Source organism: Podarcis raffonei, chromosome 6 (assembly GCF_027172205.1).
Source record: "Podarcis raffonei isolate rPodRaf1 chromosome 6, rPodRaf1.pri, whole genome shotgun sequence".
NCBI classification, from domain to species: Eukaryota; Metazoa; Chordata; class Lepidosauria; order Squamata; family Lacertidae; genus Podarcis; species Podarcis raffonei.
Genome location: NC_070607.1, coordinates 55757549 through 55783326, shown reverse-complemented (window position 1 = coordinate 55783326; position 25778 = coordinate 55757549). Strand labels below are relative to the sequence as shown.

Sequence of the window (25778 nt, the reverse complement as noted above, 5' to 3'; positions counted from 1 at the left end):
GGAAATTAATTCTCCTCCCCTCCTGTTGCCCACTGGGCTGGTGAATAGGAATATTTGGATTTTACTCTTCATCCCCAGCAAAAAGGCAACAGCAGGGTCGCTGTTCCTCCTCTGGAAGTGCTTGCAGTGGTATGACAGGGATTTTGTATCCCCATTTCAGGCTTTTGTTTTTACAGAGGGTGTGATCCATGCACAAAACTTGTTCTATCATGAGGATCACTTCTTGAAGGTCTCTGCCTTGTGATTACAGTGTAACAAAGGGCACTCTAAAAGTTTGGCATTTTCTTTACAAAAGCAATAAAATAAACAATCGTTTCACAATCAGTATCAAGCTACATATTCAAATTTAAAAAGAAGGCGTCTATTTATTTATTTGCTACCTGCCCTTTACTATAAAGTCCCTGGGAGGGTTACAACCATAAAAATATACAATTATAAAACAAGTAAAACAGTTATAAACATAAAGCAAGATAAGTAAAAACACTTCCATTTAGAAAAAGTTAAAAACAATTCCACAAATTAAAAACAGTTTCAATATAGTTCTAATACAGATGCATTAATTTTACAGCAACTATAGAAGTGAAATCTATTGTACCCTGCCCCTAGGATATTGGGATGAAAGGCAGGTTGAATACCCTTAATAAATAATAATTCTTCCTTCTTCTAATAAAATATGACAAGTCCAATGACGATGCAATGGTGATATAATTAAGACAATATTAAATTACAGAAATAAATCTTCTGCAATAAACAGTTTTGTTACCATCAGAAAGTTAAAGATTAAAGTAAATGTAAGAGTGAGTTTAAGATTCCATTTTGGATATACATTATATTATTTTTGCTGTTATCTGGATTATGTTCTTGTATTTTATTGTTGGACCTTATTATGAATTATCAATGGACTAATTTTAATGCATATTTGCTAACATGATTTTTTTCATTAGCCTATTGTTTATATGACTGTTTAAATTTTGATATGTATTGTAATTGTTAGTGAATTATCTTACATAAACTTTTTGATGTGAGCCATTTTGAGGATGGTTCAGCATGGAAAAGTGGCATACAAATAAATAATGGTGGCGATAATAAACAGAAAACTACTTGGGATTTTTTTTAGGTTTCAGATGCTCCACTTCATTCCAGCTAATCTCCATATACTACAAAACAATGACAATGGTCCATGCTAGTTCTTTCAGCACACCACTGGGTCAGCATAGGCGAGACAAGGAGATCACATTGCACAAAATTCCAGGAAACATAGTAGCTCCTCCATTTGCTCAAACATTAATTTACAACCTTTAGCTTTACTGAACTGGCAGTGTGGGAATGCCTTAAATATGAACAGATGAGTTTGCAGAAGAGCACAAACAAAACCACTATAATTTTCTGTCCTCATTTCTGAAAGGCTACACAGAGGGTGGAGTTGTGCATTATATCAAACCTGGTAAAGCCAGGGAAATACATACCGTAACTTACACCTGGTACTAAGAAACAACAGCCTTGTCTTAACCAAGGTAACTAGGCTTGTGAATCAGTCAGCTAAGCCTTCCAAAGATAGGCAGTGACAGTACTTACAAACTATATGTGAATCTTTTTCATGTAGCAGAAATGCACAGAAAGGTATTCAACTAGGTTTCAATGAAAGTAGACCCATTAAAATTAGCTGACTTTATACAGTCATGTTCATTAATTTCAATGGGTCTACTCTGAGTGAAACTTAGTTAATTACCACCCATATCATTTAATGAACAGGATTTGGAATAATTTCAGGGAAGTAACAGTATTTTACAAAAACACAGGAAAGCATCAGTGTCTAACATGCACTCATTTAAAAGCTAATAATTCTTCTTTTTCACAGAGGGAATGCTGTAAGATACAGAGAATAAACTACCAAACATGAGTGGTGAGAATTTAGCAGCATGCTACCCACAACTCCAACTCACACTCTAACTCCATAATACTCTAAAGCACAGATTAAAACAGAAGGTTAATATACATTCTCTCGTTTATTACTGTATTTCACAGATAACACCGAGACATATCGTGTTCATTTATACTTGTCAGCTGTTCAAACAATAAGAAGTACTGTTATCACATGCAGAATATGAAACCAACAGAATCTGAAAACAACCCCCACATCCACTGCTGGGACTTTCCAGAGTATAATCCAATATATAATCAAATATACCTAGAACCCCAAACTGAGATTTTAAGAGCAGGTTACCTCTTTTGACCAAATTTCTCCGTTCACCTGTTGGTGAAAGCCAACCTGTCGTTACCATGTCAGCATGAAGGAAGTCCCAAGTGGAAAGAAACTGCAAGAGAGCAAAACATGTTTCAACTCCATGCATAAAAGGCATCAAAAAAAGGTTGCAATTTGAAGCATGTGCGAAGAAAAATGTACTGAACTGGGCTTCATTCCAAACAAGTAAACAGAGCTTTAGGATTTGCTTTAGATAAACAGAGAGAGATACACACACAGAGGGATAAGGAACCTGTGGCCCTCCAGATACTCTTGGATTACATTTTACATCATCAACAACCACACTGGTTGTGGCTGATGGTAGATGGAGTCCAACAACATCTGGAGGCCCACAAACTCCCCCATCCTAAGCCCAGAAAGTCATATTCTGGCTACATAGCTACGCTTTTCTTATGCACTTAGATGGATGCTTATTAAGGATCTAGTTGTAGTGCTGAAGAGCTCTTAAGGCAGTGGTTTTCAAGCAGTGTGCCATGGCACCCTGGGGTGCCCTGAATGATGGTCAGGGTGCCACGGGCAACACTGTCCCTCTTTCCTTTATTCCCTCCTCTGATTCCCTCTTATGTCTATGCCTCCCAAAGGCATGTGTGACTGTTCGTTGCAGCGGCCCTGGCTACAAGCTCCCGAGGTGAATGGTGCCTCTGGGGCTGGCCAGGGGGTGCTTCCCAGGCCCCTGTGAGGCAGTGTGAGGAGGCACCTCTCTTTGGGGCAGGGGGGCAGCTCAGAGACTAGGGGAAGCAGCTGCGGCAGCCCAAAGGACTTCCAAGGAGAGGGGAGAGGAGAGGAGGCTGAAGGAATATTTCAAGTGCAGTGCAGCAGGTAATAGTCGGGTGTCAGAATAAGACCTAGGAAACGTGGCCTCAATTCCCTGTTCATCAATGAAGCTCACTTGTTAGCTCTGAACTCTATTCACACACACACTCTTAAGTTTCAGCTGTCTCACAGGATTGTTATTGGGATAGAACGGGAGAGGAGAGAAGTATGTTCTCAGCTCCTTAGAGAGAGAAAAGAAATATAAAAATACCTAAAAGTAAACATAAAGTATGGGTCCCCTCTTATCACAGAGAGAAAACAAGGACCCTTGCCCTACACCTCCCAAATTGTGAACAAAACCAAAGTTTATATGCGTTTTCTATCCCTCAGTGCTCAGTGTTGTTTTCCATTGTCTTAGCTCATGGACAGAATGAGCTAAGGTGCATATTAAGGAGAGGTTTTGAGCATTCACTGTTGATGCTGGGGAGAAAGAAGTTAAAGAACCCTTTGACCTTGTCCACTGACTCACTCCCTTGTGATAAGTTTCAGACAATGACACTGGCCCTTCATTGCTCAATTCAAAATATGGTTCCTGTTAGTGGTATTTTCTGTCATGCAAAGCTTGAGAATGACCTTCTTACTAGGCCAGGAGTGGGAAACTTGTTAGTCTACCAAACACTGTTGGACTGTAACTCCCATTATCTTTGATCACTGACCATGCTGGATGGGGTTGATTTGGAAGGACCACAGATCCTCCCACAGCTCTTGTGTAGCTAAATAACTTTTAAGGTATGTGCTCAATTTCTTTTGATGGCTGGTGGCTACCACAAAGCCACTAGAATGTTTGCATCACATCCCATGTTCCCGTGTGGGAAGTGAAAAGTTAGGTATACAGTGGTACCTCTAGTTGTGGACACGATCTGTTCTGGGGTGCCATTCACACCCTAAAAAGTCCGCAACTCGAGCGGCGCTTCTGCACAAGCATGGCGCACGATAGAGCGCTTCTGCGCATGTGCAAAGCGCACAGAGCACTTCTGCATGTGCATGTGCGGCAAAACTCGGAAGTATACACTTCTGGGTTTGCCGCATTCACAAGCCGAAAAGACGCAACATGAACCTAACGCAACACGAGGTATGACTGTAGTAGTTTAAATATATCCAGGAAAAGAGGGCAAGTTGAATCCTTGCAGCTGTCTGGTAAGAAATAGTATCGGAAGTCTGCTGTTGCTTTAGGGGACTGACTGACGCTGTATTAAGGCTAGCACTATCAAATTGCTGGCCAGTCTGCCTTATAGCTTCCTCCCCATGGTAATTTTGCATGCATGTAACAGATAAGTATCACGGACACATTGTAAGTCTGAACAAACACCTCCAAGCATCATGTGAATCTGTCTCAACTTTAATAAAGGCTTTGGGCAAGGGTGGGGAACCTTTTTCACCAACCTGCAGGCCAACTTTGACAGATTTAACAGGTTAAGCTCCCCAATGTTCCTTTGAAGGCATGTCTGTACCAGCCCAACACCTAATGTCACATATAGGCCAGGTGTGGGTGGTTTGGAGGTGTCCTCAAGGACCAAACTGGGTCTGGGACTCTGTGCTGGGCCCAATTTGGCCCACAGATGGGAGCTTCGCCATCTTTGGTTTAGGGATTTTTCACAAGATATGCACCAAAACCAGAAGCAAACCAGAGCAAAGACTCTACACCATGACAAATATGAACCTTTTACTTTAATAAAATTCAGGAAGCAGCAACTATCAAAGACGACAGCATTTTCTTCAAAACCTTTTTAACATCACAGAATTGCAGAGTTGGAAGGGACCACAAGGGTCATCTAATCCAAGCCCCTGCAATGCAGGAATCTTTCACCCAACATGGGGCTTAAACCCACAACACTGAGATTAAGAGTCTCATGATCTACCGGCAGAGCTACCCCTGAAGAACTTTAGCAAGGATAATTTTATCACTATTCCAACTGTCAAATAATAAAGGGCAATAACTAATGTTCTTTTAAAACACCTCTTTCCATAAAAAAAGTTATTTAGAATCAGATATCATAATCAGGAATGTATTTTATTTAGTCCACTCAGTACTCTAAATTTATCTTGAATATTAGGCTAAGATAAAACTATATCAGGATAAGAACAGAGTGAAGCACAAATCTACTATTCTGTCTCTTTCTATCACTTTTGTTGACAGCTGTTCTTTGGAGTTTTTCTCCTCTGTGGCTTAGTAGTATGACTGTTTGCCAGCACATGCTTCCACTTTCCTTCATCCTTCTCAAGACCCCATCAAAGCAATACAGCCCACTCCACTACTAAAAAGAGGATAACCAGCTGGGCAGAGGTGGCAGATCATGGTTGCTCTCTCTGGGCAGCATGCTAGGAAGGAAGGACTGGTCTTCATGGTACCACTGGGGGGGGGGGGATAAGCTGCCCCCCTCAGCTTGTTCGTTCTTTTCTTATTGTCCCTCTTGTCACCGCAGTAGGGAGAATAAGGATTGGAGTTCCTGGCCCCAATTCCCATTGATGTGCCACCCAGAGAGAGAGGATAAGGCAACTATTCCATGCAGAGCTAGCTGACTTTAACCATTCTGGGTTTCCAGGTAGTGAGGACTGAGTAAAACCTACAGTACTGCACCCCCTAGAGAGGGCAAGAGGGTTGAGGTGACAGCTCAGAAAGTGTTGCTGAGCCTCCACCTTCCCAACACAGTAGGCAAGCAACTCCTGCCAGGATAGCCACTATTTTCTCTGGGCATCTCGGTTGGTTCAACCTCTTTCCGCAGTGCCATCTACAGAGGAGAGTGGGCAAAGGCAACAGCAGCTACCTTCACTCTTTGACTGCGTGGTGTGCCCAGCCCCTTATCATTGCACCTCCCTACAGGCAGCGTCAGCCGGTCCCCGCCACTGCCTCTCACTTCCCTACTTTGCTGGGAAAGGTAGTAGCATCAGCTGACCTTTTGCCATCTGAGTGGGAAGGGGAAAGGGTGAGGAGGGGATACTGCTGCCACTCCCTTGGGGAACACACCAGGCAAAGGGGACTGGGCCCAGCAAGTCCAATCCTCACTCTCTCTACTTCCAGTGCCCAGAGAGAGGGGAGAGGGCAAGCAAGCAAGGAGAGGAAGCAGCGGATCATGCAACGCCACGGGGCCCGATCCTCCACAGCATGCTACAAGCACGCCCGATCCGCCACTCGCTTTGGTGGGTGGGGCGGAGCGGGGTGGTTGATTTTGGAGAATGGGGGTTTGTTTTGGGGGGCGAGTTGCCCAGGGAGCTGCATAACCTAGGACTGGGCTGGAGGGAAGGAAAAGCTAAGACGCAGGTTTTCCTTTTTTGTTTTCTTTCCCCCTCCTTCCAAGAGGGGTGGGGGACGGGAGGAAGGGGCAAGCTAGCACCAGCTGTCCTGTGCCGTGTGCCTCCATCCTTCCCTCAAAGCCTGAGAGGGGGGCGGGGGGGTTTGCTGGTGTCACCGGGCAAGGCACGCAGCCAGGCAACGGGTCCAAGCTCAGCTGCAGCTGACCCGGAGCAGCGGCCACTGGGCACCCCGGAGGCGGACAGGCCTCGGCAGATACCCCAGGGCACCGACAACCCCCCTCCCGCCCAGCCCCCGTCTCGCGAGGCGCCACACAGAACTCCCCCCGTCCCTTCTCCGCCCTAGAAACGCCGCCCGCTTCCCCCGCCACCTCACCTGCCGGCCACGAAGGGCGCGCGCTCCCCGGCCGCCCTCGACGCAGAACTTTTGTCATGAGAAACCCCAACCCGGCCCGACAACCACAGCAATCTCTCTCTTCTTTTTTTTGTCCCCGCCCATCCTCTCGCTCGCGTCATGCGCGCTGGGCCTGGCGTCACCGCGCATCGCCACCCCCGTTGGCCAGTCAGAGGCGCGAGGGAGGTATTAGCATATCGCCACGACGACGGCCCAAGCCCGTTCCCGCCCCCCTGAGGAGAGAAGGTTCTCTCTCGTCAGCAAAGGAGGCCAACCCTGTGGCTGGCTATCTCCTGCCCCGGTGGTGGTCGAGTGGTAGCGGGTTCTTCCATGGAAGCGCCCGTCCGAAGGCGGAGAGTCCCTCAAATGCTGGCTGGGCGCCCGTCTCCGACATCGGACAGGCGGATGCAAACAGGGCCAGGGACTTTCTGCATCTGCTCGCGGTGTAGAAAGCACCACGGAGGCTATTGCAACCCATTGAGGGTGCTCTTATTCCACGGAACAAGCCCCACTGAACTCAAGGGGGTATATGAGCATCTGCTTTGCATGCAGGAGGTGCCAGGTTCAATCCCCAGCATCCCCAGTCATGGGCATAGGCTGGATTTATTTATTTGTGGGGGGGGCCCCAGAAACGAGCTTTTATTAAAATTTATTACTTGATTTAGGGGGGCAGCTGCCCTAGCTATGCCCATGTCCCCAGTTAAGAATGCAGAAGGCGGCGGTGGCTGCCGTAAACCCTGGTGAGCAGCTGCTGACAATGTTGACAGTACTGAGCTGGATGGGCCAGTGGTCTAAATTAGTGTAAAGCAGCTTTATACGTCCATGTGTTCTATAACATTAAATAATTTCAGACGAAAAAGAAACCTCGTTAGGATGATGTACTGGTATGTTAGGAAAGTGGTGGTGGTAGATCTTCATATTCATTAACATTACTGTGCCGTGTGCATTTTAGATCAGCCTAAGACCACTGGCTAATTTCTATATATATATAAAAGAGAGGGGGCTGGATTTAGGCCTGCCTGGAAAGCCCCATGCTTCCCCTCCTAGGGATCAGGGAGAAATCGGAATCAGTTCAGATTTAAAAGCAAGTATCAAATCCACACCTGAAATTAACACTACATGAATTGAAACACAGGAACTGAAACACACACAAAATTGCTGCAGAAATGTGGAAAACTGAATTTAAGGAAAGAAAAATGAGAAACCGAGAGAACTAAAATTGACAAATACTTCCCAACTCTTCTCCTCACCCTGTTAAAAGCACAGGCAACGGGACACAGAAGTAGTTGACACATACACAGCGGCAATTTACTGCTACTTAATAACAGTATTGTGAACCCGTAAATGGGGCCACTGTGCTTATCCAAGTCTGATTCCCTGTGGAAAGATGTCACTGGAAGCTTATTAGTGTTTTGTAATCTTTGCATTTATTTACATACATATACAGGTTGAGTGTGGGTGGAGACATAGCTTAGGCACTCTAATGAAGTCACAGTCCGCTGCTCCCACAGCAGATCTTCTGGGAGACACCTAGCATCCCAAAACACTTACAGAGACTAAACTCAGCTTCCCATCTCTCTTCTTCTGTCAGTTCCTCTGCACACAAAGACACCTCCATTACATTATCCTTAACTGGGAAAGGAGAGAGTTCAACATTTTGCCACCTTTCAGGGTATCCCCAACCAAGCTATTCGGGATAAGGGAAACATATTTGAAGAACTACCTACACGATGTGGCTGCATTAGCAACTCCCTGCAAATCGTCAATTAGAAAGGAAATATTGGGCTTTTACCTCTGATCTTTCTAAAAGCAGTTTCTGAGAGTGAAAACAACATAGTATGAGCAAACCATCATATCTAGAATTCTAGATTTCATGGAGTGAACAAGACTAGGACAAGACTAGGAAAATAGCAGAGTCACCAAAGCATAGAAATAAAGGAGACCTTTGATTTGAAATATAATAATTTAATAATTAATAATAATTAATTATTTATACCCCGCCCATCTTTAAAGGGCGCATGTATGAGTGGGTCTGAGTGGTGTGTATGGTTTTTCTTTTGGCCCTGCTAGGTAAAACCACTGTTTACCTCTGAAATGGAACAAATGTCTATTGGGTTTTCCGTGGATTGACATTTGTTCCGATTCAGTGATAAACAACGGGTTTTTCCGGGGAAAGCGGCATAAAAAAAAAGCTGCTTGAACCCACATCTGAAAAGCAGAGACCTGTGCCTGCAAATTGTGGCACGAATGAAAGTCTGGATTTTCAACTGAGGCAATTGATAGTGGCCTGTTTGGGAAGGAAATCTCGTTAATCCAAGTGACATGCTCATAAAAGTTTTAAATATATATGTCACCTTAGACATTGTTTCATTAAACTTAGGAGGTGTGATGAGAAATAGGAATTATTGTGAATGTGCCTAATACTATGGTGTTGCCTAAAATATCATTTGATGAAGGAGCAAAGACTTCATAGAAGGTCTGAATAGTTCCTTAACCACCTCAGAATTTGAAATTGGGGGAGGGGACATGAAGCAGTTTGCAGACTTGGGAGGCAGAGATGGAAGTTTTTATAGCTGGAGCTGGCTATATCCTTGGGGTGCAGTTGCTCTTTAAAAATCTGAAACAGGATTAGCAGTTGTGGTTCTGCTTTTTAGAAGCCTAATTACAATAGGTTCTGCTTTTATATTTTTAAATACAAATATTACAAAGGCACTTTTAAGTCTCTGGTGTACCCTCTCATTCAAAGGAAGTTATGTACAACTGCCCCTGCCCTGGACTTATTTCAGTGTTGGGAAGTGGGGAACAGCATATATAAGCAAATTAAAATTTTACTATTGGCCTCCACAGGTAAAGTCACCCTGGTACAGTATCCTTCACCACATGCCCTGCCCTATGAATTTAGGTGAGCTGTGAGCTGTGAGTAGTGAGCATGCCTTCTCAGCCATGGTACCCCCCCCTCCTATGGATTGCTCTGCCCCAGGAGACTCACTCATCTCTTCCTAGGCCCTACACCTCAATGCTCCACTTCTGCACTATCAAGTGTGGTGCTGAGGTATACTTGACTACTCCTTAGCCCTTTATTGTCTCCAGACTTTGAAGTGGTAGCCAAGTGTAAGTTAACTGTTACCCCGGTAGTATTGCTCTCCTGCCTGCCTCTCTTCTTTTACTTTGCTGCTATTCTTTACCATTCTGAATACTACTGGGAAGCTAAGCAAGCTTGTCAAGGATCAGAACCATTGTAGATGGTGGAAAGGCAGAGAACGGGGCATGGAAGGAAGAAAAATATTTCTTCCACTTTCTCCCACACACTGATTTCTGGCTACCTTTTCTGCAGGGCAGAAAGCCAGAAAGGAACAGTTTGATCATCAGCCACACCTTGAATTGTTCCAGAGGATAAGGCAGGCTACAGCAAACACACAAAAGAGTTTTATGGCACACTAAAGACTTACAGATTTACTGTGGCTTAAGCCTTTATGCACAAGAGACCACTTCTTCAGATACATAAGAGTTGTTCTCAGTGTGCAGGTATGGAACTGAGTATGTTTAGTCTGGAGAAAATTAAGCAAAGACATGAGAGTTGATTTCAAATATCCAAAAGGCTGTCACACAGTAGAAAGAGCAAACCTGTTCTCTGTTGTTCCAGAGGATAGTGTAGAACTAATGGACCGAAATTGCAAAGAGGCAGCTTTCGGCAAATCATTAGGAGAAATGTCTTAACAGTAGGAGCTGTCTGAGAGTGAAACAGATGGACTTGGTAGACTCACCTTCATTAGATGAACTTGAGTAAAGACTGCATGATCATTTATCAGGGCTCCTGTTGTTGCTTGGATAGAGGAAGGTGCTGATAATGTAAAAGTCACAGTTTTGATCCACTTCCGTTACAGTTGCATATTCCTGCATTGCAGGTTGTTGGACTAGATGATCCTCAGGGTCCCTTCCAACTCTTAAGATTCTTTCCCTGGCCTTTGACAACTGAGGCATCCAGCACTGAGCAGGGCGCTGGACTAGAACACCTCCAAAGTACTTTCTAAGTTTCTCTACTTTGATCACACACACAAAGGAAGGAAAATCCAGCTAAGGAAATGCAGGTCCTTAAAAACTTTTACCACATTAAGTTTTCTTCTGTCTGTCTCAAACTAGCAGCCTTGTACCTGGTGTTGCTTGGGAATTCTAAGAACACTGCTCCCCTCACCCAAATCAGTGGTGTTTTGAAATCAGTGGTTAAAATCACTCACAGTGCAATTTCAAAATGTTCAGTCCATCATAACAGCATCTAACTGTATCCAAACATGGACAAAAACCTGCTCCTTGATCTCAGGAACCATGCAAAATTTAGTTATGATATCTTAAGAGGTGTCCAAACAGACAAACAACCTTTCAAAATATGTACAGTGGTACCTTGGGTTACATATGTTTCAGGTTACATACGCTTTAGGTTACATACGCTTCAGGTTACAGACTCCGCTAACCCAGAAATAATACCTCGGGTTAAGAACTTCCGGGTTAGCGCCATCGGCTAATGGCGGATTCCCTCTGAGCTCCAGAGGGAATCGGTTCCGCAGGATCAGGGTGTTGCCGCTGCGGCGACGCGGGGACCCTCAGAAATCACAGGCGCTGAAGCCTGTGAACCTGGTGACTCGGCGGGCACCATTTGCGCCCCCCCGACCCGCGAAGGAGCCTTTTTAAAGGCTTCGGAACAGGGGACGGGGTGAGCGGCGCGGTGCTGAGAGCCGACTGCTTCTCCTGCGGAGTGAAGCCACATGCCATGGTCGGAGAGCGCTGACTTCTTCTTGTGAACAATTGGACTCTAAAATCAACAACCCGTGAGTAATATGGAAATTGGATTTGTAAAGAATTTTTTTTTTTAATTAGGCACGATCGGGGAAGGCGCAAACAGGAAGTCTGTCTCCCCGTCTTATAAATAATCTAAAGCAAGGACTAGCTAACTAAGGTCAAGAGAATTTCTTCTTCTTTATTGGGTAAAAGACATTAATTTCACGATTTGGCAGTATAAGTAATTTCACTGGAGGATAAGAGCTAATTTTGAGAGCTGAAGTGCCACCCCCCCGGACCCGGGAGAGATCCGTGAGAGAGCCTGTTGAGGAGATATAGAAGAGTTTGACAGCTGTCAAATTAGCTGTCAAGAAGGAAAAAGAGAACTTTGTTTCTGCTCTCTCTGCTGGATATATTTGCTACAATTTGGTTATATTTTGTTGAAAACAAGGAAGACCTGATACAAACTAACTTGATTTTTGGATTTGAACTGGAAGGAAGATAAAGTAACCAAAATCCCTCTAGAGGGGATTTTGGGACATTACAAGAATGGCTGAAGGAGGAAAAATTCAAGCTAAATTGGACAGAGTGTTTCTTCTTTTGGGAAAGTTACAAGGCCAAATTGATGTTTTGGCTACAAATGTTGCAACTCTGGACTTAACAGTAAACAAATTCATTGAATCTGATAAGGACTTGACTCATGAAGTTCATGCAGCTGGACAAGAAGAGAAACTTGAAAGATTTGAGAGTGTGGAGAAAGAGATATATGTTGTTTCTGAGGAAAAGGAAGGAGGAGATGTAATGTTGCAGATGACAAAGGAGAGCCAGAGGCCTGACATGATGGCTACAAAGGAAAATAAGTACTGGATGATGAAAATCTGTTTTGAATTGAAGATTGAAGAATGGAGAGATCTCCTTATGTGGAGATCTGAAGACCTATGGATTACAAATTTGATCAAGGTGGAAGTTGGAGCTTTTGGGACATTTGGACTTAAAAGGAGTAAGAAACAAGATTCGGGCTCCACTTTTAAGTATGGAGGTCTGGCTGGAAGAAATATGGACCCTATCGGGACAGAGCTTCTCCGAGATCTGGTGTTTAATATTAAGGACTACCAAAAAAAGCGGCAGAGAGGAATTGAGAGAGAATTAAGAGCCTCGGACGTGAGGTCTCCAGGCTGATAGTAGACTAAGACTGATGGACATTTGTTGGGGATTGAAACCGGGAAAGGGGGGGGGGTTGGGAATCCAAAGGGTGCATAATTATAATCTGTTTTATTTTATTTTGTTTTGTTATTAGAATGAAAATTGGGGAATTCGTGGAAGGGAATTTGGGTCGACTTTAGAAAAAAGTTTTAAGAATGAGCACTGGTGTATAAATACTGATGTTTATAAGTTAAAATTGGTTTTTCTAAAATGAATTAAATATAAAAAGGTCAAAAATTGGAGATAAGAACTTGTTGAATTAACAATTTGAATTGGAATATAAGAAGGGGAGGTGTGGGGAAGTCAGGGAAATATGTTATTGAAAATAAGGATTGTAAACTTTATGTGTTTTTAACTTTTTTTGTTTTTTGTTTTTTTGATTTTTTAATGCATAAAGGTGGAAAAACTATATATATATATATATATATATATATATATATATATATATATACGAACTTTGCTTCAGGATGAGAACAGAAATCGTGCTCCAGCGTCGCGGCAGCAGCAGGAGGCCCCATTAGCTAAAGTGGTGCTTCAGGTTAAGAGCAGTTTCAGGTTAAGAACGGACCTCCGGAACAAATTAAGTACTTAACCTGAGGTACCACTGTAATAGAATATATAATTGATGTGGGGATCTAGGCAGCAGCCTGCTGTAAGATGAAAGTGGCTCTGGCCTTGAAAATCTGTTACAGAAGGTACCAGATATCTCCTTTCAAGTTAGGAATTCAGCTGCCCAGCCTCAGAAAGTGGTAGTTTGCATGCCTGTACCATTTGGCGACCTGTTACCAACTTTCCCTCAGTATTGTTTCATTCTGCAAACATTTCACATTTAACAATATATATGCACATTTAAGTTTTCCAACCTGTGTGGTCTCTGTTATGCAAAAGTATACAACTACCAGGATAGCTTAAAAAATAAAAACCCAAGAAAGGGAGCAAGCAACAGTGTGGCTATTCCCTGCACCCACCACCATCTATCATATGTGAACTAGGGATCATGCTTTAGTGTTCTCTCCTTGAAGCATGCTTTTACTGATCATCTAGATAAGCAGTAACAGAAGAAGCAGGTGTGTGGTGTTTCGGCAGAGGAAGCACTCAGGAAAAAAGCTGATGCAAGGAGTTTCTTTTCTGATGTCAGCATAGCAGAACCAGAAATGAAGAGACCAGAAACAGCTTTGCTCAGTGTTGTTTTAGCTGAAAATAAGAAATGTGGTTTTATAAGGCCAATTGTAGCTCCCACCTGTAATGAGGTAGAAAGCAAGTTCAGCTTCATTTCTTGAGAAGAGATAAAGTAAGTCCAAACAAAATACATCTATAGTGGCTGTTTCCTACATGAATCATGGAAACTGTAGTTCAACTCCTCCCCAGCTGCAACGCCCTTAAACTACAATTTGTAGGATCATAGAATTATTTCGAGTAAGTCGCATACTTTAAGTGTATGGTGTATACACATGTCCAGGGGCAACAGAAGGATGTGGAGGCAACGGCAAATGTGGCAGCTGAACTTGCTTAGGCTACTTTGAGGGATAAAGAGGGCCCCATCTCCATTTTCAAAGAGGTCCCTTCAGGAAATCTCATTGCTGAACTATTAAGGCATGAGAATGTTTAATTGCCCCAAAGCAAGGAAATGCAAAACAGCAATTTCTGCCCTCATGGCTAATGTGGTAGTCTATATCTCTGTGATGAGAGAGAAAAAATGTTATTATGAAGTGCTTAAGGTCCCTGATTCAAGCCCTGGCAACTCTTGTAAACATAGAAAAGAAAAAAGGACCAAGTAGTAGAAGGTGATGGGAAAGGCTTGGGACTCTGGAGAGATGCTACCAGTCAGAGCAGACAATCCTGCTCTATATGGGCATAGCTAAATCCCATGAACTAGCTGTCAGTTTGCAGTTTTATCACCTGCTATGAAGAAAAAAATGACTGATTGTAGGCCCCCCCCGCTGTCTCTCTTATACACACACACACACACACACCACTTTGTAAGTTCTGCCAAAGATAAGGGTGATAGTCAAAGAAATTCTTGCACCAGTTGAAGGGAAAGTGCCAGCACAGTGATATTTTCCCCATCCTCTCCTTGAGCCATCTTCAAATATGCTCTGGAGGGTTGGAGGAACTGCTGGGGGTGCACAAAGGAAAGAAACGGGAGAACACTTCACTGTGTAGGAAGAAATCATTGTGGTGACGGTATGTTCACCTAGGATGAATACAGCTCTAACTGCTATCGCCTTCTGAGTAAATTCACATCCTCATGAATTCATACTACAGCAGTAGGAGAGATTTGAGAAACTGTGTATCAAGGGCAGTGAGTGGTACTTAACAAAGTTTTAACCAGAGGAGACAACTGAAATTAATGGATCTAACTTAGTCATTGATTTCAGGAAGGATTATTTGTTTCATCATTAATTAATCACACATTTACTTACACTTTGGCTCTGGTCTGGGATTGCTGATGTTTTGTTTTTAAGCAATAAAATTTCATGATATTAATAAATTTCATTAATTTCAATGGTTCTATGCTGAGTAAAACTCAGCCGAATACCTCCCAGTATGTGCATTTTGCTTGTTCATGCCTTATTAACATGTATGTATGAGCTGGTTTACACAATCAGTAGACATAAAAAACCAAACACCTGCCCATTCCCACTACAGCTGGGAAATAGCATGAATCAATGCTGCTGGGGTTGTGGTGGTGAAGAAGGCTAAGCTAGAATTCCTCTCCCCAATATTGATTTTTCTACTGGTAGAAAAGATTATAGATTGTTTTTATTGAGACCAGACCCTGGCAGCCGTTTCCCAAAGGGTTGAAGGAGATATGTCAGAACCATCACTGCTCATGTTGTAAGCATGCTACCACCCGTGGCCAAACAGGTTTTACTAACTTTTCATAGTGCTTCAAAACCCTGCAAAACTTGTTTGTCATGGATGATAAATGGGACAAAAGAATTGAGGGGGCATACCGCAGGCTACAGTGGCTCTCTTTTACCATTTGAAACTGAGAAACTATTGTTAACTTTCAGACTCCTAGACTGCCAGCCTAAGTGCACTTAGTGCAGAGTCTCACTGCATCCAGTGGGACTTGTTTCTATGGTTAGGTTAACACTTCCACTTCTCCCACATCTAGAAAAACAGGAATCTGAGCAGTTTCCCACTTGCCACTTGCTTTCTGAACATGGGGCAGAGCAGTTTTCTGTTTGCCCCGCTGCTTTCCCCAGGGAAACCTGCTCATTAGCGCTGAATCAGAGCAAATGTCAATCCACAGAAAACTTGATTGGCATTTCCTCTGATTCAGCAGTAAAGTTCGGGTTCTCCCAGGGGAAAGTGGCACCACAAGCGGAAGACTGGATGAGCCCTATGTCATGTTATGGAGAAAACTCAGTCCCCCACTTTGATCACTTTTGAAAATACTACTGTTTTTCAGTTAGAATTATTTTTTGCTGCCCTGGAGCACAGTATCATTCTCCTTCACTCTCCCTCTGCGTCTTCCACAAGCCCTTCTCTCCCCCTCTCCATTTCCTTCCCGCAGCTGTGCACCAGGAAATTCTATTTACAGTTGCTTTTGTAAGAGACTCTCCTTAGGACACCAGCCGTATTCCTGTAACATAATCAGAATGACACAACTCACAGCACACACCCCCCCCCCGAAAGAACTGTGCTAGTTCCTCCAGTGCCCTTCCCCCTCTATATATCTTTCACAATGCTTGCTTGATAACAAAAAACAAAGAAATTTCATTTAAAACTCATACTCTACATTGCACAGCGATTCAGGGAAACTGAGCATCAACTTGTTTGTTCTCAACAACTCTTTGACAAGGCTTGCACATTGGTTTCAAAAGTTAGAAACATAACATTTTCAGAATTCATTATATAAACTTGGGCCATATCAGTATCTTCAGCTGCCAAATAATAATAATAATTAATTAAAGACGTGGAAAATTAACCAATATTGTCCCAAAGAAGCAGGACCCAGACTGTTTATAACAACATATTGCAAACCACCATGGAGCACAATATATATTTTACCATTTAAAAAAATGTTTTTAAAAGAATGAGACATCTTGGCACATTACAGCAGTTATCAGCAGCAACAGCAGTTTGAAATTCCTCATGCCAGTATGAGAGTGTGATGAGGATCTTTCATCTTCTGCAGAGGCCAAATAAAGTGTACCTTCGAGGGAACTGTAATCCCAAAGAACCATACTCCTGCAGTTTGGATAAGGAAACTTCTGGTTTGTCCATTTTATATACATCAGGTGCTGCTTTTGCATATTAAGCAAGTTGCCAGCATAGCCCATGGCTTAACAAAGTAGAATTCTTATCATACTTCCCTATGCAATCTTTACATCTGTCCAGTGCTCATATGTATATACTATAGTTACTGTTAAACTGCCATGATGTTTACGTCCCGGCCGCAAAATTTCAACAAGTGGGTTGGCCTGGCTTCTGCAGCTACTCAGAGGGTTCCTGAGCTAGGATTATCTTTATCAGGTGCCTGCAGCTGCTTCTCCATCTCCCCATTTAAGTTTTCCTTGCTTCCATTCTTCATAGCATCAGATTTCTTCTTTTCCAGATTCTGCTTTAGTTTGAGGGAGGAATCTCTCCTGGACAGGAGTGCGGGATTGAAACCAGGGAACCCTCCACTCACCACTGTACGTTTCTCTAGAAAGAGATGAACAAAAGCACTTAGAAGCAACAATAGAGTATTGCCATGCATAAGCTCATCACTATCGTTGAAACAAAGCACCTTGAAGAATTCGCATGCAAGAATGTGTGTGTTCAAATTAAATCTGCTAGTCTCCAGAGGAACCTAGCAGTCACAGTAAATAACAGAACAGGATACAGTGGCAGCTCGGAACTCGATGGCTCCGTTCTCGAATGTTTCGGCTCAGAAGTAAGTGCTCCGGTTTTCGAACGTTCCTAGAAAAACGAATGTCTGATGCGGCTTCTGCTGTGAAAAAACCTAGCTGTCAGCCAATCGGAAGCCACACCTCGGAACTCGAACTTTTTGGAACATGAACGTTTTTCCGGAATGGATTACGTTTGAGTTCCAAGGTACCACTGAACAAACAAACAAGGCAGAATGTTCCAAACAAGGACATTTTTATTTGTATAAGAGCACAAAGGATCTTTAGAACAACAACATGGCTCATAAACCCTGGAGGGATCTGACCTCTGTGCACAGTTAGGAGGAAGATAAAAAAGAATCGCCGATATTACTTTCTGCAATGCAAGATTATTCCCTGGTAAGCAAACAACTACCAGATACAGCTGTGTGCAAGTTTGAAGCAGTGGGTCAATTGGCTGCAGTTATCAGATTTAGCTGTGTATTTGCTCCAAATGCAAATACTTTATGCGGTCACTTACCTCCTGGTGCAATGGGGTGCATCAGTCGATTCATCTGAACATTCCAATGCTTTACATTGGTGCTGGCCTGTTGAAGCTTCCGCTGGGCCAACTGCAATGAAACAGGAAAAAAGCACTAATCAATCAGGCAACATCACAAATTAACAATAATGTATATACTTATCTTCATATACAACCCATCCAACCAAGTTCTCAGGGCAGTCTAAAGAAGCGATAAAATATAAAGTACAAATTACAATAAAAACTCTGGCTGGTATTCAACTACTGTATCCTGTCAGTGCAAGGAATTCAACTTGTGCAACAGGACTTTCCCACTGTCCTCTCCCCATGTGCACCCCACACCCTCCCAAATCTGCCCCAGAGAGTTGGGGGAACCCCTAGAACAGATTTATCATTCTGCCCGGACACTGAGGTCCAGCGCCAAAGGCCTTCTGGCGGTTCCCTCACTGCAAGAAGTGAGGTTACAGGGAACCAGGCAGAGGGCCTTCTTGGTAGTGGTGCCCGCCCTGTGGAACGTCCTCCCATCAGATGTCAAGGAAATAAAAAACTATCTGATTTTTAGAAGACATCTGAAGGCAGCCCTGTTTTAATGTTTGATGTTTTTATCACATTTTTAATATTCTGTTGGAAGCCGCCCAGAGTGGCTGGGGAGGCCCAGCCAGATGGGTGGGGTATAAGTAATAAATAAATAAATAAATAAATAAATAAATAAATAAATAAATAAATAATTATTATTATTATTATTATTATTATTATTATTATTATTATGGTGGTGGTGGTTACATTGCACCAGAGGAAATCCTTTGCACTAATGGGACACAGTGCAGTTCCCATGTTCTTCATTGCTAGCCCAAACATACTAACATAATTAGCAAAGCATACAGTAAAGACAGCACAAAACCAGGAGCAGTGGGCCCTTCTAGGGGGACTGTTCAGACAAAATGTGGTTACTATCCTGTACTTTAAGTGCAATTATCCCAACATTATGCTAAGTGCACTTAGGAATAATCTTTCATTCCAAAATCTCTCTCAAAAGGCAACAGGTGGGAAATTGATGATAAATCACAGTAAGTTGCTTTGGGGTTGTTGTTTTTTTAAGTTGCTATATGACTGCAGATTTGGTCACCTAATATTTTCAGAGAAGTGCTGATAACTATAAAAAATGCTAGCTTCATAGAAACAGAATTGAAGAATTGGAAGGGATTCTGAGGGTAATCACAACTAAAACATCCATGACAACCAAACTCTGCTTAAAAACCTCTAATGAAGTAGAGTCCACCAACTTGGTCCAAGGGAGTACAAGTACATTGTCTCCCTTTTAAGGCACCACAGGTACTGGGATGCATTTCACAGGGCGTACATCATCTGGAACTAAATCTCTGGAGCTCTCTCTCACTGGTGTACCATACCTGTTTTCTGCTAGTGATTTACTTTGGCCCAGATTTGATAGTTTGATCTAACAGTAAATAAGTGTGTCTGTGTGTGGAAGAAGCAGGGAAGAGATTGTCTTGCTTTGGGAAGGAGACTACATAAAGAGGCAACTTGAGCCCTTTTTGAATTGCACAATCCAGTTTTGCACCATGCAAATGCTATAATCAGTTACTGTTTTAAGCATGTAGTTTGTACCTTGCCATCTTGAGCTACTTATGGGGAGGTGGGATAGACAGTGGCTAAGTAAGATGTTTCTGTGGCGGTAACACTCTCCTAGAGAGAATGGGAAGCAGAGACAGCTCCATCACTCACCATGACATCCTGGTCCACCCTTTCTCTATTGACTCTCACTTCTTCCAGCTGCTGTTGGGCCTCTTCCAGAAACTTGCTCTTGTTTTCCATCTCTTGCTTGAGGATCAGCTTTTCATGCTGGGTTCTGATGATGTACTCCTCCTGCTCCTCCTTCAGCTTCATCAGCTGCTTCAATTTCTCCTCCTCTTCATTCAGCAACCTAACAAAATTGCAAAAGATGTCAGTTACATTTCACTCTATGAGCAATGCTGGTGCCGGGCAATTTTGTTGCCCTGTAGGCCAGGCTAACTACTTCCACTCCCCAGCAAAATAAAAAATAAAAAAATAACTTCAATTTTCAAAAACAGATGTCTTGTAGAAAAAAATGAAAAGCCCAAGGCTTGAAACTGCTAAATTTACTTTGAATTGCTAGAATAAGTAATATAACAGTTTTTGAATTTCCTTCTCAAATAAACAAGAAAATGGTTTAGCACACAAATCATTTTGAATATTATTGTCATCTGCGATGTTAAAATTTAAGTCTCTTAAAAGTTTTGGTTTCAGGCACATCAAAATCTCACTTTGCACGCCTTTTCCTTTGCAAATGCTGTCACCAGTTCCTTCAGGTCAAGTGCTGATACTTGGGCATGTTCAATGGATATAGTTGCCAAGCCGTATGTCTCTTTTGCAACACTGCTGAGCGTATGTAAGTTCTTGTAAGTTTGATTTCTGAAAAACTATTTTCAAAATCTAAAAGTCATATATTATCAGAAAGGTATAGGTTAGAATAAAAACCAATCTGTGCCCCTCAAAGGTCAGTACGGTGCATTTCTGAGGTCAGTACCCTAAGCAGCTGCCTAGTTGGCCTAATTATAGCACCAACCCTGCCTATGAGAAATTTTCTTGTTTAAGCCTCTGGTGAGTTCCAGTGCACAAAGGGAGAGTCCATGTAACTGTGAAGGAAAACAGTATGATTTGCAAGAAGTGTGTGCAACTGCCTCCATTCTGGGAATCCTTGCTTAGGACACGGTGAAGATATTGGGGAAAGAGTTTTCTGGGAAATGTTTTGTCCCATCTCAAATCTCTGCAAAGCCTGGGGCTTTACCTATGTCTCTCCTTTTTCTTTTGATCTCAAGATTCGGTCCACCATCAACTACTGGAACTTCCTCTCTACCCCCTTAGCAAATGCCCTGGTGCAATCCTCTCATGTGTAGTTTTCCACTGTCTCACCTTGACCTCTATTCAGAACTGTGTCGTCAAACTCATTCACTTCTGTTGTCACTCTGACAATGCAACACCCCCCTTTAAATCCCTATGCTGCTTTCTGTCTGTTCCCAGATCCAGCACAAATCCCCTGCCCTTTCTTTTAGAGTCCTCCAAGGCCCAATCTCCATTTTATCTCTCTGCTCTTATTCTGATGTGTCCCTGTCCATGACCTTTGCACCTCCACCCTGTTGTCTGACGGTTTCCTGCTCCCTCAAAATACTCCACTGTTTCTCTTAATCTTCTTTTCACTTTCAGCTAACTGCCTCCTAGAAGACTTCAGAGATGCCATGTCACCCCTCTTCCTTCAAACCCCTCCTCAAAACTCTCTTTTCTATTAATACTTTTTCTTCATCTATACCCCACTGCAATTCAGCCAAAGTACATACAGCTGAAATAGATGCATATCCTCTCTGTTTACCCCTGCCTCCATTTCCTTTCTCGTCCTCTGTTGTAGGCTCCTTGGTGCAGGAATCATTGTCTTATACTTTGTAAAGTATACATACATTGATGGCATGGGAATATAATATAATTAATAATATAATATAATATAATAAAGCAAATGGTGCAGTAGAGGACATTTGTGTTGATACTAGCACAGATCAGCTATACCAATTCCAGATTCCCCCCAGTAAGAGGTGTATAAAGTGAAATGAAAACACCTGAAGGGGCTTCAGTTTTTCTTGGAAAAATTACACTCATAAATAGTAGTGTCCTGCAAAATTATAGTTACAGCAAACTGCAAGCCTCAGCCCTGGAATTGCTCCCAGTTCTTCCAGAGGGGTAGATGGCAAGGGAGTACATGAGTCCACCATCATTGAGGGATCTCACAATTATGTCAAAGGACATTATATCCAGAGCTAGTTGAAGGAAGCTGAGCATTCATTATCCATACCGGGCCTGTGCATATCTCACGGCCTCTTCATCCTGACGAGCTTTAACCTCCTGGTGCAGAGCATCTTGGAGTCGTTGCTGCATCTCCTCCAGTTCTGTGATGCGCTTGCGCTGACGTTCTGCCTCTGCCTCCTTCAGTACCATCTCAGCCTGCATGTTAGCACGAGCCTGCAGGTATAATAATACCATGCGGTTAGTATGTAGAGTACACAGCCCAACAGCAGGGGGCAGAATCAGCTACCTAAACGAAGCCTACAACTCAGCCGTTGGTGCAGACTGTGGTATGGCTTTTGTCATTTCCAGTACAGATTTGTGGATATACAAAGACAGGCATGCAATAATTAGCAGCGTAGAAAGAAGCAAAACTGAGTGGCTCAGTGGGTTGTGGGCCTCAGATTGGAATTCTTTTTTGTGGAGGTGGGGTGGGGGGAGGTAACACTTATTGGAATGTTAAGAGAGGTCCATGACCTCCCCTATAGGAGATTTCTGCCTATTTGCCTTGGTGGCTATTAAATGATGCCATGATGAATATAACAATGCCGAGCTGGATGTTTTGCACCATGGAATATGGCTGTCACTCTGAAGCTGGGTAGTGACTGCACAGAATTCCACTTGAAGCAAGAAAAATATTTTTCGGACACAGTTCTTTGTTGCACAGAGCCTGAGTAATACTTGATGCATGTTGCCTCATTTAACAGCTTGCTTGCTTGCTTGCATTAGATGTGCCACAATTATGCAACAAATAATAAGTAATCTGCATGCCATGAAAAAAAAGGTGACATTACAGTTTCTAGTATACAGCAGGCCCCTATTTATAACAAGTTATTCGATTAATATCAGCAGTTAACAATTATATAAGCTTGTTATTGGCATCCGTCTGTCTTGACGGATCTCCCCGGGGCACAAGTCTAGGCAGCGTGTATGGAGGTCCTGGGCTGCCCACACAAGACCCCCCTCTCGGCCTTGCTGATGTGGACCACAGTAAAGCAGAGCAATACATTTGGCACCAGCTTGGCTTCAGGAGTTTTGCATATTATTACAAGAACCCTGAACCTGGCAGAGTAGCACATGGGCAGGCAATGCAGATATTTTTGCAGAGATGTCACATTCTGTTGGTCTTACATCTACATCACTAGTGTATAGCCACTGTATTCTGGAACTACCCGGAATATCTGGATAGCACCACACAGCAAAACTATAGTGTAGTGCTTAGGTGTGTGAACTGCTAATCTTAAGCGAAGAAAAAGCAGGCCTTCCATTACTTCATGCTTCTCAAAAGGATGTGCTCCCTCCTCGTCCAGCCTCCTTGCCCAGCCAGTCTAGGCTGAAGTCCCAAGGAGACCTATTGCACAAGCTAGAGCACTGAACAAGCCCCCCAAAATTCCACGGCATTCCTAATCCCTCCTGGGTATTGTTGGCAAGCTGACTGACCCACCAAAGATGCCAAGGAGGGATTTGTATCTTTGTTGGCTGACCTGGTCTACCAGGCAGGTTGTGGATGTGGGAGCCCCCTCGCCCTTCTCCTTGAACCCACCTTCTCAGCTTCCTGCAACTGTATCTCCAGCGTCCTCTGCATTTCCTCATGCTGCTGCTGGCGCCGCTCCTCCTCCTCGTGGAGCAAGAGCTCAGCTTGGCGCTGGGCCTCCTTCAGCAACTCCAGCTCCTGCAGCTTGCGCTCCTTCTCCTCCTGCAGCTGCTTCAGGCGCTGCATCTCCTCCTCCTTGGCGGCCTTCTTCCGCTCCCGCTGCTCCCGCTGCTCCCGCCGCTTCTGCTTCAAGTCCTTGTGCAGAGACTTCTTGCCCTCGGCCTGGAGGCGGATTGCCATCTGGATGGCTGCCGAGGGTGGAAGGGCAAGAGATGTCAGAAGGGGACATAGGGGCTGCCTTAGCTAGCGACTATAAAGAGCCGCTTGACTCACAACCACTTCTCTATTCCTTAGGGTCAGGGAAACTCAGGTCCAGGGTCCAAATGTGGATCTTGATGTCTTTATATCTAGTGCTCAGGGATCTTCCTAGGCCACACCCTCTACTGGCCCTGCTTCATGACTTCTTGGTTTTGCCTGGCTGGAATGTGACCTTGAATTCTGATAATGTCTCTTGCTCCCATGGATGGAGGAGAGGTGAGTGCATGTAGAAACAAAGCCTAGTGCACAAAGGTAAGATTTACATTAATTGCTCCTCCCACTTTTGCCTCTGGCTCCACCCACCACTGGCATGTAGCCCCTGGAAGGTTACCTCAAAGGGATGTGGCCCACCAATGCCTTAGACCATCTCCTGTGAGGCTCTTCTCTAAAGCCTCACCCTTTTCAAAAGTGAGGCAGGTAAAGAAAGAGAGGGGATTTAGCACCCCTGTCATGGGGACATCCTCTCCAAGGAGGCTCACCTGGAAGCAACGTAGCATAAACATAAGCCTCCTTAGCTGCCCAGGCTTTTTACCTCATTGAACTGTTCCATTATCTGCTTGTCTGATTAATCATTTTCATTGTTTTCATGAATTGCACTTCTAATTTTTTTTAAACTTCCCGGCAATTGATTTCGATGATGGGCAACATAAAAATACGTTAGAGAAATGAAATAAGGAAGAGTTGCAACATTCAGCACCCATGACCCCCAGAGTTTTGGGATATCTGCTTTCTTGTCTGATGCTATTCAACAGGAAGCAAAACCAAACTTCCTTTTCATACTGCAAATTCATAAAAGTTTTGTGGTATGCAAACAAAGAACTCTACACACAGACACACACACACACACACACAAGTGTCAGACTGGCAAGACCTTGTGGTTCCATTATTATCTTGTCTCCTATTTCTAACACTCAATATTATTTAGCTACTACTAGAAGCCCAAGATTCTCGCAGAAGACAATATTAAAATAATCTGCACTGAAACCCCAAATAGTTACACAAGACTGGCTTTCAATCCAGAATCATGTGTTTTTATGTTTTCAAAAAATGTTGGCCATCTGAGTTACTTTAGCTTGGGCAGTTCAAGTCATACGGGGAGAAAGTCAATCCATGAATGAAGGCTACCTAAAGGGCCAGAGGCTCTTGCTACTTTCAGATTCATATCTTAATTTCAGCAAATCTCCAAAGGTGTAGGAGAAAAGAGCCACAGTACTCACCAAGCGTCCACTCCTGCCTTTGCCTGGTATCCGAGGCGCTCATTTCATACGTCCGAGAAGGTGTTTTCACACAGAACATACACCGTTTCCCATCCTTGTCGGGCAAGATCTTTGAATAAAGGAGGAAAAGTTGACATCTCCCTTCAGCCACAAGCCCACCTAGAACACTGCCAAGGCTTGATATGCCTCAAGCCAAGGATGGCCACCCCTGCCTTTCCCAACCACAAAACAACATCCCCATCAAGGCTCTGCAACCCGGCCTGGGAGACGCTGCAACCCTGCTGACTTCCAGTCCTTGCTGAAAGTGGAGCTAACAGTCAGCACTGAATTTACACCCAGTGCTGATTGCAAGCCCTACTTTCAGCAACTATCTTTACAGCCTTGGCTTGACTTCAATCCATGGCTGCAAATCTTCTTCCCATACAGTATGAGCTGGGGCTGCAAAGGAAGAGTCACCTGACTTCAGGCAACTGATAGGTATGGAGGCCTTCCCCACCTGTCAAAAGTGGGCCATGGGGGGCGGGCCAGTTCTGGACTGGATCCAGTCCGTCCGTCCCCTGTCCTCACTATTAACAGACACAGCATGGCTTGTCTCCTCAATTCCTCTCAGTGGTGCAATAGGTAATTTTAGACTCTGGGTGGTATCCAACAAAATAGCTCCATCAGCACAAGGATTTTTATTCATGCAACAGAATGTCCTCTCGCCAAACACCCTCCCCAAAT

The 25778-nt window shown here is 43.6% G+C and overlaps 2 protein-coding genes across 13 annotated transcripts in view; both read right to left on the bottom strand.

Moving 5' to 3' along the window:
- The window catches only part of PPARD (peroxisome proliferator activated receptor delta), a 98940-nt gene that overhangs the window by 38561 nt on the left and 34601 nt on the right, over positions 1-25778 (bottom strand). For 4 of the 9 annotated variants that reach the window (XM_053393092.1, XM_053393086.1, XM_053393089.1 and 1 more), the window contains exon 1: positions 2225-2319. The exons of 1 other annotated variant lie outside the window; for it this stretch is intronic. Coding sequence is in view for 1 of the 8 variants with exons in the window: in XM_053393095.1 (XP_053249070.1) it covers positions 2225-2282 (58 nt within the window). In the remaining 7 variants the exon portion in view is untranslated. Of the gene's footprint in view, positions 1-2224; positions 2320-6701; positions 6827-25778 lie in introns of those variants that run through there. 4 more of the 9 variants (XM_053393095.1, XM_053393091.1, XM_053393094.1 and 1 more) reach the window with 4 other exon arrangements.
- DEF6 (DEF6 guanine nucleotide exchange factor) overlaps positions 16408-25778 on the bottom strand; it is a 42560-nt gene continuing 33189 nt past the window's right edge. For all 4 annotated transcript variants that reach the window (XM_053393096.1, XM_053393097.1, XM_053393100.1 and 1 more), the window contains 6 exons: positions 25056-25164; positions 23470-23768; positions 21937-22103; positions 19800-19998; positions 18057-18147; positions 16408-17351 (listed from right to left, as the gene is read on the bottom strand). In XM_053393096.1, the coding sequence (XP_053249071.1) occupies positions 17146-17351; positions 18057-18147; positions 19800-19998; positions 21937-22103; positions 23470-23768; positions 25056-25164 (1071 nt within the window). In that variant the 3' untranslated portion in view covers positions 16408-17145. The remainder of the gene's footprint in view (positions 17352-18056; positions 18148-19799; positions 19999-21936; positions 22104-23469; positions 23769-25055; positions 25165-25778) is intronic.